This window comes from Lepisosteus platostomus, chromosome 20 (assembly GCF_059453375.1).
Source record: "Lepisosteus platostomus isolate fLepPlt1 chromosome 20, fLepPlt1.hap1, whole genome shotgun sequence".
In the NCBI taxonomy this organism is placed as follows: domain Eukaryota; kingdom Metazoa; phylum Chordata; class Actinopteri; order Semionotiformes; family Lepisosteidae; genus Lepisosteus; species Lepisosteus platostomus.
Genome location: NC_142630.1, coordinates 16,631,685 through 16,647,302, shown reverse-complemented (window position 1 = coordinate 16,647,302; position 15,618 = coordinate 16,631,685). Strand labels below are relative to the sequence as shown.

General features: G+C 52.3%; 1 protein-coding gene across 4 annotated transcripts in view; it reads left to right on the top strand.

The window, feature by feature from the left end:
- Window positions 1-42: 42 nt before the first annotated feature.
- The window catches only part of fcsk (fucose kinase), a 16,312-nt gene continuing 736 nt past the window's right edge, over window positions 43-15,618 (top strand). The window contains exons 1-24 of one of the 4 annotated variants that reach the window (XM_088614199.1): window positions 43-171; window positions 663-785; window positions 3,160-3,255; window positions 3,495-3,646; window positions 3,735-3,785; window positions 3,939-4,064; window positions 4,169-4,241; window positions 4,788-4,918; window positions 5,117-5,197; window positions 5,680-5,799; window positions 5,998-6,169; window positions 6,701-6,810; window positions 7,279-7,380; window positions 7,903-8,076; window positions 11,286-11,359; window positions 11,726-12,081; window positions 12,260-12,470; window positions 12,561-12,727; window positions 12,822-13,049; window positions 13,159-13,302; window positions 13,536-13,655; window positions 14,051-14,238; window positions 14,313-14,412; window positions 15,306-15,529. In XM_088614199.1, the coding sequence (XP_088470325.1) occupies window positions 3,174-3,255; window positions 3,495-3,646; window positions 3,735-3,785; window positions 3,939-4,064; window positions 4,169-4,241; window positions 4,788-4,918; window positions 5,117-5,197; window positions 5,680-5,799; window positions 5,998-6,169; window positions 6,701-6,810; window positions 7,279-7,380; window positions 7,903-8,076; window positions 11,286-11,359; window positions 11,726-12,081; window positions 12,260-12,470; window positions 12,561-12,727; window positions 12,822-13,049; window positions 13,159-13,302; window positions 13,536-13,655; window positions 14,051-14,238; window positions 14,313-14,412; window positions 15,306-15,529 (3,186 nt within the window). In that variant the 5' untranslated portion in view covers window positions 43-171; window positions 663-785; window positions 3,160-3,173. Of the gene's footprint in view, window positions 172-662; window positions 786-2,058; window positions 2,346-2,741; window positions 3,256-3,494; window positions 3,647-3,734; window positions 3,786-3,938; window positions 4,065-4,168; window positions 4,242-4,787; window positions 4,919-5,116; window positions 5,198-5,679; window positions 5,800-5,997; window positions 6,170-6,700; window positions 6,811-7,278; window positions 7,381-7,902; window positions 8,077-11,285; window positions 11,360-11,725; window positions 12,082-12,259; window positions 12,471-12,560; window positions 12,728-12,821; window positions 13,050-13,158; window positions 13,303-13,535; window positions 13,656-14,050; window positions 14,239-14,312; window positions 14,413-15,305; window positions 15,530-15,618 lie in introns of those variants that run through there. The other 3 variants (XM_088614198.1, XM_088614197.1, XM_088614200.1) reach the window with 3 other exon arrangements.

Here is a 15,618-nt window from a genome sequence, read left to right as displayed (position 1 = left end):
TGAGGGCGACAGCACATTAACAGATTCTGCTCGAGAAAAACACAGGTATTGTTGAGTCTTTCAGAGCGGGGGTGGAATTGGGACACAGAAGCCCCTCTGGCTCCAAGCAGCAGGGCTGCAGAACACAGCGCTGAGGAGCTGGTCTGTAAATCAGTTTTATTACAGGAAGTGGTAAGTGATTTGTGCAGCTGGTACATTAGTCGAGACGTTTTATTTCCTGTTAATGATGCGGTCAGCCACAGAGCAGATAAAAACCTAGTAAAAGCAACTCAACAAAACATCTTAAAGCTTTTTCCATACAAGTATAAGGGCCTGTAGGAGCTCACTATTTTGTTATAAATTGAGATAATAACGATACAATCGATAAAACATGAACAGTCATATTTGAACATAAGTACAGTTATATCCATGCATTTCCTAATCCCTTTATCCAATGCTGGATAGTGGGTAGCCAGAGAAGTGGCAAATCCATCCATGATCAGACAAGAAACCTGGAGCTCATCCTCACTGTACCCCACCCTGGACACACACAGGCGCAATTTTGAAACTCCAATGAACCCACTCAGCATCTCTGGAAGGAGGGGAGAAACCAGAACACAGCAAAAACCCACCATGCAGCCCACTTGTTGATCCATTCCTCCATTTCTATCCACATCTTCCAGGGCTGCAAGGGGGCTGAACTCGATTCTGGAAAGCAGCAGGCGCAAGGCAGGGTACGCCCTGGATAGGACACCAGTCCATCACAGACCCACACACACTCACACTGGGGCCAGTTCTCCTAGAAGGCAAGTAACCTGCCAGCATGTTTTTTGACTGTGGGAAGAAACCCATGCAAACGCAGGGAGAACATACAAACTCCACATATACAGCACCCCAGGAATTTAACGTCATGCCCATTCACTGTGAGGCACCATGCTAACCACTGTGTCAATGTGTCACCGTGCCACCCAGGTTGATACAATAAATGATAAAACTTAAATATTTTCATATAGGTCAGATTGGCCCTGCTCTGAAAATCCCCTTAATAATAATAATAATAATTGCTTACACTTATATAGCGCTTTTCTCAACTCCACTCAAAGCACTTTACAGGTAATGGGGACTCCCCTCCACCACCACCACCAATGTGCAGCCCCACCTGGATGATGCAACGGCAGCCATAGTGCGCCAGAACGCTCACCACACATCAGCTATCAGTGGGGAGGAGAGCAGAGTAATGAAGCCAATTCATAGTTGGGGATTATTAGGAGGCCATGATTGGTAAGTGCCAATGGTAAATTTGGCCAGGACGCTGGGGTTACACCCCTACTCTTTTCGAGAAATGACCACAGAGAGTCAGGACCTTGGTTTTACGTCTCATCCGAAGGACGGCGCCTGTTTACAGTATAGAGTCCCCGTCACTATACTGGTGCTTTAGGACCGACATGGACCACAGGGTGAGCGCCCCCTGCTGGCCCCACTAACACCTCTTCCAGCAGCAGCCTTAGTTTTTCCCAGGAGTCTCCCATCCAGGTACTGACCAGGCTCACACCTGCTGAGCTTCAGTGGGCTGCCAGTTGTGAGTTGCAGGGTGATATGGCTGCTGGCTAATATGACATGGCTGCCCTTCAAACTGTCTGTCAAATGTAGTTTATGAATAGCACATTTGTGTGTGTTGAACAGCCACTGACCTTAGTCTGCATAACCTGCTCGTATCATGCAAGCTTGTATTACATATAAAATGTGTTCTCTTTGTTTAAAACACGCTTCCGTTTAATTTTATTGGTAACTACATATTTTCATTATGAACTACAAGTCTCAGATTTAAAACTTCCTTCGGTGCGCCTTAGATTGAAGTTCTCTGGAACGGAGTTACTCTGTTCTTCGGATTTTCTCTAACACGGTGGGAGGTTTATACGCGTGAATGAAGCCGTTTCGGTGTTTTAAATAAATATAGAGACTTTAATTATGACTTCTTAATAAAGTTAAAAAACGTAAATAACAGAAAAAAGTACTCAATCCCCCACAGAGAGACCGATTGCTGCTAGTTTTTGTTTCATGATCCGGATCTAAATAAAGGTCGCACCGAGTGACGATGCCTTCCGGTCTTGAGTTTCTGTTTTTCTGAGGTTCCGGAAATAAAAATAAATACAGATATGACAGAAGAAAAAATGTATCTTCACTGAGTTGAAATAAGAAGCTTTGGACGTTTTTACTGAAAATACCAATACGTATCCAAATGAGTTTTTATATTACGTAAAGTGTGAAAGTTTGGTAGAAAGGGGACGTGCATAAAGGGAACCTTGGAGAAGCCCTATGAACAGTGTCCTCTGAGCACTGGAGTCGCCGGGCAGGAACTGGGCCGGGTTTGTTAAAAGCTCACAATTTCGAGTGTGTGTAGAGGTGCATAAGTGAAGGTGCACTGTGTGAAAATGTGTAGAAGGGTAGGTGCTGTGTGTGTGTGTGTGTAGCAGTGTAGGTGCTGTGTGTGTGTGTGTAGCAGTGTAGGTGCTGTGTGTGTGTGTGTGTGTGTAGCAGTGTAGGTGCTGTGTGTGTGTGTGTAGCAGTGTAGGTGCTGTGTGTGTGTGAGAGTGTGTAGCAGTGTAGGTGCTGTGTGTGAGAGTGTGTAGCAGTGTAGGTGCTGTGTGTGTGTGAGAGAGTGTGTAGCAGTGTAGGTGCTGTGTGTGAGAGTGTGTAGCAGTGTAGGTGCTGTGTGTGTGTAGGTATGTGTTGCAGTGTAGTTGCTGTGTGTGAGAGTGTGTAGCAGTGTAGGTGCTGTGTGTGTGTGTGAGAGTGTGTAGCAGTGTAGGTGCTGTGTGTGTGTGTGAGAGTGTGTAGCAGTGTAGGTGCTGTGTGTGTGTGAGAGTGTGTAGCAGTGTAGGTGCTGTGTGTGTGTGTGAGGGTGTGTAGCAGTGTAGGTGCTGTGTGTGTGTGAGAGTGTGTAGCAGTGTAGGTGCTGTGTGTGTGTGAGAGTGTGTAGCAGTGTAGGTGCTGTGTGTGAGAGTGTGTAGCAGTGTAGGTGCTGTGTGTGTGTGTGAGAGTGTGTAGCAGTGTAGGTGCTGTGTGTGTGAGGGTGTGTTGCAGTGTAGGTGCTGTGTGTGAGAGTGTGTAGCAGTGTAGGTGCTGTGTGTGTGTGTGAGAGTGTGTAGCAGTGTGTAGGTGTCAGTATTGCCCTGACAGGCTGTGCACTGGAGATGGAGGAACAGAAGGGGCTGCAGTGGACGGTGGTGGTCCTGACTTGTCAGCACAAGGACAGCGAGTATGTCTTCCAGAGAGGTGAGGCAGGGGGCTGTGTGGCACAGCGCTTTTTAACAATGATAAAGATACCAGGGACGCTCTGGGCCTGGATGAGCAGGTTGAGGGTTATACGGCACCAACATGTTTGTGGATCTGTGTCTGTGCCCTTTTCTTCCGCTTGAACGGAGATCCTGACAGCTTCCCTCCCCTCTTCTCTCTGTGTGATGTCCCTCCCCGGTGCTGTGCTCTCATGTGTACCCCCTCCTGCTGCCCTGCAGAGCTAGAGTGGCGACAGCAGCGGGGGTTGATCCCACAGGGGGCGCTGCTGCTCACGGTGTCGGACCCTCAGGACCGGCTGGGCAGTGGGGGGGCCACTCTTAACGCGCTGCTAGTGGCTGCAGAGCACCTGAGCGCCCGAGCCGGACACACGGTGAGTACCCGGCTGTGATGCTTTGCCTGGGGGTCATTGTAGACTGTCCTGCAGTGGTAGTGACTCTGTTGCCTCTGTGTGTTTGCAGGTGGTCACTGCTGATGTGCTTGATGACGCTCACATCCTTATCCTGCACACGGTGAGTGGGCTGGAGGCCAGAGGTGTGGGGGCAGAGACCGAGGGAGGAGCAGCAAAGGGCTGGACCAATGAGGGAGTGTAGTGGGAGTGGCAGGAAAATTGGGAGCTTTTGTTATTGGACGGATCAAGCAGATAACCATGTCTATCTCCTCAGGGGCGGGACTTCCCCTTCGATGGGTGTGGCCGAGCGTTCTGCTGGCTTCCCGCTCGGGGTCCCCCGGGGCTGGTGGAGGGGCCCCTCTGCAACCTGGACCTGCTGCTGCACTGCCTGACGCACCAGGTCAGACCTCAGCCTCGCGCTCGCCCGCACCAGGACACAGCCACCACTGCCTTTGCGCTGAACTGTGCTGTGAGGCTGGCTAAGAGCTCCTCCTCTCTGTGCAGGTGGCTCCTGGCTCCCCCCCAGGGGTCTGGGTCTGTAGCACTGACATGCTGCTCCACATGCCCTCCACACCCGGTGAGCACAGCGCCCTCTGGTGACACAAGTGTGCATGCGCGCATGGATAGCCAAATATTGACAGGCGGACTTCGGCATTTCTATCAGGGAGTCGAATGCAAACTGGAACCATGAGTCGTGTCTCGTCCAAACTGGGCCAGAATGGGAAATAATGCTGAACTTACTGAGACGGAGATATGACCACAACTTGTACAGCACAGTTCTGGCCGCCTGACAGGTTCAGGGGCATTTCTCTAGCTTTCACCCCACAGACTCAACCAGCAACTGTTTTAACTCTGGGGTTCCCTCATGAGATTGGGTTCAGTGATTAGTTGCATGGCTGCAGTGATTATATTTAATACTCTTTGTTTTCTTAGTTATCTCTAGAAATTCTGGGACTGTTTTTTTCCATATAAGTTCCACCTGAATGCTACAATGCAGTTCAGTTCCCAAAATATTGCCATGGTATTTGAAAAATTAGTGATTCATTCATTTCCAACCCTGGATACTGTTTGTGAAGTGAAATAAATGCTTTTTGACCAGCCCTATATATCTTCCCTCGCCTAGCTCCTAGTCTCCTACAGTGTCATTGTCCTGCAGGGATTTGCTGGGAGGGCTTCTCAGGGGTGAAAGTTGTATCCTTGCCTGGAGACCCCAGCTTTGCCAGGAACCATGGGATCTACATCACTGACCAGCAGGTACAGGGTATTGTGGGAAATGTAGTCTTTTAGGAAAGTGGGGAAAAGAGAATTAGAACTCAAAATAATTGAATGCGTTTGAATGTAGTTAATTGCAATCTTGAGTTTTATTCTTCAGGGTGCACCGATCTTCTGTATTGCGGTCTGGAGAATTTCTGAACCTGGCTGTTGCTGTGGTGACACGGCCTCTCTCCACAGGACACGGTGTGCGACATCATTTACAGGGGCCCTGTGGACCGGATCCAGGCCTGCTCACTGCGTGATGGCAAAGTCCCTTTGGTAGGAGTCATGCAGTGTTTTAGGGGATGCAGGAGGAATGGCTGAGGTGGGGAGTGTTTCCTAATGTGGGGCCTGGGAAGGAGAAAGGTGTCTTGATGCTTTGTTTAGGGGGGAGGGAGGAGGATAAATTTGCCAAGTTTTGCTTACAACTCTTTAATTTGGGTGGTGCAGTAGTTTGCATTGCTGCCTCGCAGCACTGGGGCCCTGGACTGAGTTCCAGACCTGGGGTGCTATCTGCGTGCTGTCCCTGAGTTTGTGTGGGTTTCCTCCTGCGCTCCGGTTTCCTCCCACAGTCCAAAGACATACTGGCAGGTGAATTGTCTCCTGGGAGGACTGGCCCTGGTGACAGTGTGTGTGTGTGCCCTCTGATGGACTAGCGTCTCACCCAAGGTGTATCCTGCCTTTGGGCAGGACGATGGATAAAGGATGATGTGAATTTCGGCATCTGAGCTTTGCTCTTCCTCCTGCCCCCCTCCCGGCAGGTGTCGGGACCGGTGTTTTTCTCCCGAGAGGTGGCGGAGCGCCTCCTGCAGACCCACGTCTCTGTGCCCCTGGACGCGTGCACCTACCTAGGCCTGGACTCCGGGGCGCCCGCTGTGCAGGTCAGCCCGCGCCTCGCTCCCCTCTCTCCTCTGCGATTCTGCCCCTGCCTCTTTCCCTCTGTGTCTCGGGCATGAGCTCTGCCCGGCGCGGCGATTCTTAGCGTTTTTCCCCACCCGTGCAAGACCCCTCGTTCGGATTTCTCCCTCTCCGTGAGAGTTGCCTCCTCCCTCTGACGCTGCCTGGCTCGGCCCCTCCAGCTCTCCCTGTTCCTGGACGTCTTGCTGTGCCTGGCCCGCGACGTGCAGGAGGCCGAGTTCGTGAGCGGGAGGAGAGAGGGCAGCGGCTCTCCGTCGGGCCAGCAGGGGGCAGCACTGAGGAACGCCCGCACTGTGCTGTGGAGGGCCTTAAGGGGGGTGCCCCTGACTCTGGGTACGAGCTCCTTTAAGGGAGGGATTGGGAGTGGGTGTGAAGGGATAGGCTAGGAGGTGTCAGTACAGACGCAGCGAGAGTTTGTATATCAGTGTGTGTGTATAAACATGGGTGGAGGACTCATTGGGAATGTGGGAAGCATATACAGACAATATACAGACATTAACACAGACAATACAGGCATTAATCTTGACCCCTCCCATCAGTTTATTTACTTTATTCAGGAGAACATCCTTACCAGCCCTTGCTCAGGTCAGGTTTCCTGAGTCTTAGTTTAGAACAGCTATCATTGGCCAACAGCTATGTTTTCATCAAGCCACAGTTATGCTGAGTAAGTCAGGAGGCCGAGAGCACGGTGTTGCTCTGTTTGCGCTGCAGTGCCGAGCTGTGTCAAGGGGCGCAGGGCCGTGGTGTTGTGGAATGGCAGTGGAGGATGAAAGGCAGGCACGGGGTGCCAGGTACGATGGAGGGCACCTCGGATGGCGTCTCGGACAAGAAGCTGACCCCCAGCGTGTGTCAATGTCTCCGCAGCGTATGTTCCCGATGGTTACTACGACTACCTGACCCTGTCGGGCGACGAGCACATCAGGCGGCTGACGGAGAGGGCGAAGGAGAGCAGGGAGACGCTGTCGCACGCTGAGGTCACTGTCACGTCGGGGGACTTGGGGGTGGGGCGGGGCAATATTTCTTCTCCTCTGCTTTTCTGTTCACCCCTCCTGGAGCCGGTGCAGAGTTCACTGCCACATGTGTGACATCTTCCTTGACTGATGCAGAGTCCTGCTGTATCATAGCCTGTTAATCAGGAAACAACTTCACCACAACATGAATCACAAAGAGAAATGGACACAAACTCATCTGAATCTGCTCTAAAATGACCTTCTGTATCCTCTGGGGCCTGATGTAGATGTTAATGGAGAAGACTTATACTTTTAACAGGTGGTGCTGATGGGAAAAATTGTATAGGGCGTCTATTTGTGGAAGAGTTGCAATTTCTGCCTTCCGTCAGTATTGCTGTTGATCGAAAATCCTGCAGAATGCTGTCAGCTTTGCACTTGTTATACTTTCCCTTTCGCAAAAAAGTTACCTCCTCCTCTTTCTCTGTTCCTCAGAAACCCCAGCTGCTAAGCGATGGGTGCTGTGTGATTAATAGCATCCTGGAAGGAGAGGTCAGCGTGGGGTCGCAGGCTGTGGTGCAACACTGCCACCTGCAGGTAAGGGGTGGGGACGCTATGTGGTGAAGCTGAGCACTCAGCTGGTCTTTCTCTCTGACATCAGCAGGCAGGAGAGGAAAAGTCTGTTCTTTTTCCAGAGGGCGGGCCAGAGCCTAACGCAGCAGCCAGTGGTCTTGAGATAAGCTCTGTCCTGGACACATACGTTTGCAAACACATGCATGACAGACAGGTTGTTAGATTAAATTTTTAGGTTTTTTTTTGCATCCACAGATATTCTGCTGTGTATTAGAAGGTACATGCAGCAACAGGTGCTGTTGCCCTCAGTTCTCTGGGTCACACTGATGGGTGCTGGTCACTCTCAGCTGATTGCTTCTATAGCAAAGATTTGACCATTGTGTAGCTGGACAGATCACTGGCCTCTGTCCTTACACTGTTACTTGATGCTTATCTGATCAAAAATATTTTTTCTCAATTCAGTTAATTGTTCTTTCTGATCCTTCACAAAATGAGCCTATAGGCAAAATTGCAACACCCTCGTTTACTTTGACCTCTGACCCATAGGGCCCTCTAGTGGTTCAGTCTGGATGCCTCCTGTCAGGGATCGACCTGACCTCATCATCTTCCGCCCTGAAACATCTCACCCTCTCTGACGTCATCATCCAGGGACACTGCATCCGCCTGGGCGACATGGCTCTCCGAGTCTTCACTGTCCTCGGGCGCCATGACAACCTGGAGGTAATGTCGCTGGCAGTACAAAGTATGAAACTGTTTCAGGATAGTGGGGTGCACAGCAGAGATCACTTATCTGGCTAATCCTTGATTTGGTTCATTCTTGTTTTCATTTTAACAATTACTCTAATAATAATCATTAATAATTGCTTACACTTATAAAGAACTTTTCTGGACACTCCACTCAAAGTGCTTTACAGGTAATGGGGATCCCCTTCACCACCACCAGTGTACAGCCCCACCTGGATAATGCGCCAGTCTGCTCTCCACACACCAGCTCTCAGTGGGGAGGAGAGCAGAGTGATGAAGTCAGTTCAAAGATGGGGATTATAAGGAGGCCCCCTTACTCTTTTTGAGAGAATTTTTAATTACCAGATTTAGGACCTTGGTTTTATGTCTCATCCGAAAGATGGTGCCTTTTTACAGTATAGTGTCCCAGTCACTATACTGGGACATTAGGACCCACATAGCCCGTAGGGTGAGCACCCCCTGCTGGCCCCACTAACACCTCTTCCAGCAGCAACCTCAGTTTTTCCCAGGAGGTCTCTCATCCAGGTACTGACCAGGCTCATACCTGCTGAACTTCAGTGGGCTGCCAGGCGTGAGTTGCAGGGTGATATGGCTGCTGGTGATATAAGCCACTCTTCCAGAAAACTCTTCCAAGGTCCACTTTTTAGTTTATCTTTTTATCTGTAAAGTACGTCATTGCTGCCATCAAGGAAAAAACAATTTCCTCAGTTATTTCGTAATTATGAGATAGCAGATTATCTCATAATTGAGATAGCAGATCATTTCAGTGTATGAACATCCTGTTATTTTGTTCATACACTAAAATGCACTATCTCAGAATTCTGAGATAATTGGGATAATTCTGAGAAAATCTCATAATTACGAATTAAATCGAATTTTTATGAATTACAATTTTTTTTCCCTTGATGGCAGCAATGTGCTTCCATAGTAAAGCGTGTCTGCTTTTTGCTAATGATCTGGTGTTTTGAGGCCTTGTTGTGACTTAAGACAAAAATGATTCTCGTGGCCTCTTATGAAAATGCCCAATAAATCATTTAGGATAAAAAAAACCTGAGACCGGTCATCTCTATACTCTGTTGGCACCTTCTTTTCTGACCACCCCATCATCCCATTAGGTGCTGACCACCTAATCTGCACAACCTTCTTGTTCACAGCTCCATTGACCACATCATCCACACCAGGCACTTTCCCCTGCAACACAACCCGCTGCATCACCTGTAAATATATATCCAAGGCCCCTCTGGACAATTCCCGATCACCCAGATGACATCATGTATTTCCAGCAACCTTATTTACTGCATCTTTTACAGTTATTTACATTGGTGAAACAGGAAAGAGATTGAGAGATGGTTTTAGGGAACATGTCAGAGCTGTGAGGATCAAAGATCTCTCTATATCCATAGTTTCCCATTTCACCTCTAGATAAAATAAGATAAGATCACTTTATTAGCCTTATACAATTTCTTGTATTTACGAATTTGTCTTTTTCGCATACCCCAACCTGCTCTCCATGAGACACACAGACAGGGAGAGAAGCTCAGGGTCAGAGCGCAGGGTCAGCTATTGTACAGCGCCCCTGGAGCAGTTGGGGTGAAGGGCCTTGCTCAGGGGCCCAACGGAGTAGGATTCCTCTGCCAGCCGTGGGATACGAACCAGCAACCTTCCAGCCACAGGCGCAGATACTGAGCCACAGAGCCACCGCCCCGATTTAACAGCCAGTGGCGGATTAAGGTAATCAGAGGCCCCTAGGCTACACATTGTGACATTGTGTTGTCTTTCTGGTTGGAGCGGTGGCTCTGTGGCTCAGGATCTGTGCCTGTGGCTGGAAGGTCGCTGGTTCGTATCCCACGGCTGGTAGAGGAATCCTACTCCATTGGGCCCCTGAGCAAGGCCCTTCACCCCAACAGCTCCAGGGGCGCTGTACAATGGCTGACCCTGCGCTCTGACCCTGAGCTTCTCTCCCTGTCTGTGTGTCCCATGGAGAGCAAGCTGGGGTATGCGAAAAGACAAATTCCTCATGCAAGAAATTGTATGTGGCCAATAAAATGATCATGTCTTATCTTTCCAATGCTGCAACCTCCGCATCTTGGTTTTGACACGAATTCGGGACCAATGTAGCCCAGTATGGCCGCATCTGTTCACCTATTTCACCCCAGCAAGCTGGGTCCGAGCTATAGGAAGCAGGAGCTGAAGCAGGAGCTCCACGGCAGCAGGTGCACCAGCCATGGCGGCGGCTCGGACACGTTGGCTCGTTGGTCTTGTGGAGATAGAGGCAGGGCCATCTGAAACGCCACTCATGTTCCTTCGATTCCGTTGCGGGAGCTGCTCGTCCTCGTGCGGCGATATCGACGGCGCCCAGGCTTGAGCTAACTGCACCTAACTTTTCAAGTAGCCCTGGCTGCGACATTAGCCATAAACGCAGGATCGGGGTCCGGCTCGGCAAGCTTGAAATAACCAGTCAATCTGGGGATCTTTTTAAGTAGGTCCTGCTCACGCGGCTCTTTTAACCACTGTGCTTTTCATCTCTGCGCCCCGCTATCATATTTTCTATCGCACATTTTGAGGCTGGCTACCGTCAGCTTGCACCAGAGATCACCCGATGAATCCACCAAAATAAGTTTGAACTGCGAACCCATTGGATCTAACCAATCATTGGTCTACAAATTATTCAACGTTTTTATGGACCAATGGGGGCCCACAGGTCCGTTAAAAAAAAAAAATACCCTGGCCAATCACGGCTACAGCCTGTGCAAGCCTGTTCGTTAATCCGCCCCTGCTGACAGCCATGATCATACTGATCTCTCTCTCTCTGCATCCCCACAGATGGGTTTCGGACCTCCTGTTGCATCACACCTTCTCCCTTCGCTCAACGACAGACCCATCTCCTTCTGATCCTCTCTATTCCTTTGCAGGCTTCACACCTCTCCCGCAGTTCTCCCTGAGTGTCGATCCTCCTCCCCTGCTCCCTGCCTCCTCTTCACTACTCTGTCTTTTGTTCTCCCATGCTTCATTAACCCTCACACCTGAAGAAGACTCCACAGCCGAAAGGTTGTGTCTCTTTTCTTTTCCTTTCAGCATGGAATAAACTTTTACCTGGTCCTTTGTAGCCTATGCCTGCCTAGGATTCCCACAGATTCCTTGAGGTTCGGGACACTCACTCTGCTCTGTCCCTGCTCTCTCACCAGGCCTCTCCTGCTGACCGGAACGCCACATTCCTCAACCGCAGCTGGACGGAATTCTACCAGAGAACCGGGATACAGTAGGGCACCTCTATGCCTGCTCCCTCTTTCACCCCACTCTCTAATCTTCACTTCCTGTGCACATGTCTTGCTCTGGAGTGCAAATGTGCTGCAGGGTGATGCTTCACAGTAGCTCTGCCAATCTGAGAAGCAGGACATCCAGCTAATTATGAGACTTTGAGCAAAAGTTGTTTTTTCTATTAGTCTCTCAGAACTACACTGTGAATCGGGGGCCTTCGTTTTTCCTTTATCCTCACTTAAATTCAAAGCTGCTGCATTCCACGGGCATCAGAATTGAATTATAGTGGTGCTGAGTGTGTGATGTGTGATCAACAGCCACAGCTCACTCAAGCAGGTCTGTGTTCTGCCACCTTCCTCTCTCACAGGCCCGGGGAGCTCTGGGGTTCAGGGGACGGTGCCCCTCACTCCCTCCTGGATGCCCGTCTGTTCCCCGTCTTCCAGCGCAGGGGGCCCGTCGGTTTGGGGGGGGTGCTGTGGCTGCTGGGGGCCGGAGGAGGGGAGTCACAGTGGAGGGCAGCCTGGCGCCTCTCCCTGCGGGACATTCTGTCCTGTACGGACCAGCAGGCCGAGCTGAACTGGCGCAGGGAGCTGCTGTATGGGGCCGCAAGGCGGCGGGCCAAGGACACGCTGCAGGGGCGGGGAGACCAGAGCCTGCTGCCGCTCATCAGAGCCGCCGTGCTGGAGGGCCAGCAGGGGGAGCTGCTGAGCACATTGGACAGCGGTGAGCATCTTCAGGGGTCTGTCTGCTGCACTCAGCTGGGGTCGTACACACCTTGATGTGTTTTTTATTCTCCCCTTCCCTGTTCTTCATTTTCTTCCCATCTGCCCTGAACTCTTCCTCCCATTGCCCGGCACGGTCTACTCCTCTGCTGCTTCCCTTCCCTCTTGCTCCCTGCCAGTGGCGGCGAGCAGCGAGGACCCCGGAATAGCTGCCCGCACCCTTGCCTGCGTGGCTGACGTGCTGGGCTGTCTAGCCGGAAGGGAAGGGGGCCTGAGGAGCGGCCCGGCGGCCAATCCCGCCTGGACCTCTGCCTTCGCCATGCTGGAGAGAGGGGACCTGCCGGGAGGAGTCCGCGCGCTGGCCAAGGAGAGGGACAACTGGCTCAGCAGGTGAGGGGGAGGGGTAGGTGGGGGGGGTGTGGTAGGAAGGTAGCAAACAAGCGCACTGAGACTCAGTACGTCCCTCCCTCCTGCCTCCAGACCCCACCTCCTGGTGCGTGCCGCGCGACACTACGAGGGCGCTGTGCAGGTCCTCATTTGGCAGGCGGTGATGTCGGCGAGACGCTTCATCACCGTTGGGAGGGCAGAGATCCCTCCCCTGGAGCAGTGGGTGGAAGTGGAGTGTCCAGCCAGAATGGACCTGTCAGGTAGGAGGAGAGCACCGGTCTGCTCTGCTCGGTTACATTCCTGGGGTGTGCCCGCAGTCCGCGATCTGCAGAGTGACGCGTTCTTCTCCCCCAGGCGGCTGGAGCGACACCCCCCCCATCACGTTCGAGCGGGGCGGCGCGGTCGTGAACGTGGCGGTGCGCGTGGATGGGCGGCGGCCCATCGGCGTGCGGGCCCGGCGCATCCGGGAGCCCTGCCTGCTCCTGGTCAGCACCAGTGGGGGGCTGGACTGCCAGGTTACCACGGAGACGCTGTGCAAGACGCTGCAGGACCTGCAGGACTACTGCCAGCCCCACGCACCAGGTCAGGCCCTGACTCGCGCTCCTCCGCGCAGACAGACGGGGGCAGGGATCCCCTTCCAGCCCTGCAGGACTGCCGTCTCCGTCTCACTCCGTTTCCTGTGCATCCACAGGAGCTCTGCTGAAGGCAGCCTGTATCTGCAGTGGCCTGGTCGCTCTCCCCTCCCAGCAGCCTCTGGGAGAGCAGCTGCTGCAGCGCTGTGGAGGGGGGCTGGAGGTCCGCAGCTGGTCAGACCTTCCCCACGGCTCCGGGCTGGGTGAGAGCAAGCAGGGGCAGTGAGAGAGGCGTCGGGTGCGATCGGAGCACTGTGAGAGGGGAGGGGAGATGGCAGAGAGGAGGGAGGTGATCGAGTGTGGTTTCTATGGGTTCTGAGCATAGTGTGGTTGTTGTGTTTTTTTTGCTTTTCTAAGTGCAGAAAGTGGAGAATTTTGTATGTGTTCTTTGGATGCTGTTGTTTTGTTTTTCTAATACTCTCTTCATTGCTGTCAGGTACCAGCAGTATCCTAGCTGGGGCAGTGTTAGCTGCTCTGTACAGCACTACTGGGCAAACTTATGACACCATCTCTCTGATCCACGCTGTCCTGCACCTGGAGCAGATACTGACCACTGGTGAGTAGGGGCAGCATCTCGGTGCCGACTCTGCTACGGGGCACCATGGTACAGATATACAGGATCTGTGCCACAGCTGCAGAAACTGAACATTTGTTTCACCTGTACAGCTATTGTATGTACAGAGACCCTCCTGCCAGGCCAATTTCTCCTGCCACGGTCTTGTAGAAATTTGCCGAAACAGCCAACAGTGAAAGATCAGAGTATTGTACCTTAACATGATTCAGTTCAGCAGTTCAGATCACAGGACCACAGATCAGTTCAGTTCACAGGATTCTAGTGCTTCCAAGTCACTTAGTTTTATAGCTCAGTGTAGAATATTTGTTAGTATTAGAGCACAGGTCTTTCACTGGCCTGGGATGCCTGTCCCCTCTCTCCCTCTCTCCCTCTCTCAGGGGGCGGCTGGCAGGACCAGGTGGGAGGGCTGGTGGGGGGCGTGAAGCTGGGACGGTCCCAAGCTGCCCTGCCCCTCAGGGTGGAGGTGGAGCCCCTCTCCCTGACCGATGACTTCCTTCACACCCTCAACCGGCACGTCCTGCTGCTCTACACGGGCAAGACCCGCCTGGCGCGCAACCTGCTACAGGTGAGGACCGCCGCCCGCAGCACACGATCAGAGCCGGGCTTTGCCAGCGCCTGACTGTCGGTGTGTCCGTGCAGGACGTGGTGCGGAGCTGGTATTCACGGCTGCCTGCCATCGTGGAGAACATCGAGGGGCTGGTGAGGAACGCAGAGGAATGCGCCCAGGCCATAAGAGACGGTGAGATGGGTGGGGAGGGGGAAGGCAGAGAGAGAACAGAAGCGGGGATGGAGAAGGGAGGGATAAGAACAGAAAGGAGAGGCTGCTGTCTGTCTGCTGAATCATCAGTGCTCAGTATCCAGTGTCACACTCCATCTAAGCAGTGAGAGTGCTCTCTTCTCTGCTCTGCAGCCTCAGTGCCTCTGCCGCGCTGGCCTGTATTTGTCCTCCTCTGCCTGCTGTTTAACTCTCTGTCCCTCTGTTTCTCTGTAGTTCTCATTCACATGTGGGTCTCGTCTGACAATATAAGTACTAGTGGAATGTTATAAGCAGCCATATCATCCTGCAGCTCACAAATGGCAGCCCACTGAAGCTCAGCAGTGTGAGCCTGGTCAGTACCTGGATGGGAGACCTCCTGGAAAAACTAAGGTTACTGCTGGAAGAGGTGTTAGTGGGGCCAACAGGGGCGCTTACCCTGCGGTCTGTGTGGGTCCTAATGCCCCAGTATATCAACGGGGGATACTATACTGTAAAAAGGCACCGTCCTTCAGATGAGATGTAAAACTGAGGTCCTGACTCTCGGTGATCATTAAAAAATCCAGGGCGTTTCTCAAAAAGAGTAGGGGTGTAACCCCGGCATCCTGGCCAAATTTCCCTCTGGCCTTTACCAATCATGGCCTCCTAATAATCCCCATTTAAGAATTGACTTCATCACTCTGTTCTCCACCCCACTGAGAGGTGATGTGTGGGGAGCGTACTGGTGCAATATGTCTGTTGTTGAATCATCCAGATGGGGCTGCACACTAGTGGTGGTTGCGGGGAGTTGCATTACATGTAAAGCAATCCAGAAAATGTTCAGAAAAGTGCTATATCAGCATTCGTCTATTTCCTTTTGATTCTCTCTCTATATTCAGGCTCCCTGGCCCGGGTGGGTGCCTGTCTGGACCGGTACTGGCAGCAGAAACGTGCTATGGCACCTGGGTGCGAGCCGGCCACGGTGCGGGCTATGATGTCAGCGCTGCGACCTCTGACCCTGGGGCAGAGCCTGGCGGGGGCAGGGGGAGGCGGTTTCCTGTGCATCATCACCCGGGAGGCGCAGCAGGCGGCGAGGGTGAAGGACGTCCTGGACAGCGTGCAGGTACTCGGCCTCAGCCGACAGCTCAGGCCCTTCTTGCGGTAGCGTTTATTAGGCCAACAGCGAGGGGCGACCTGGTCACTGCCGTTAGA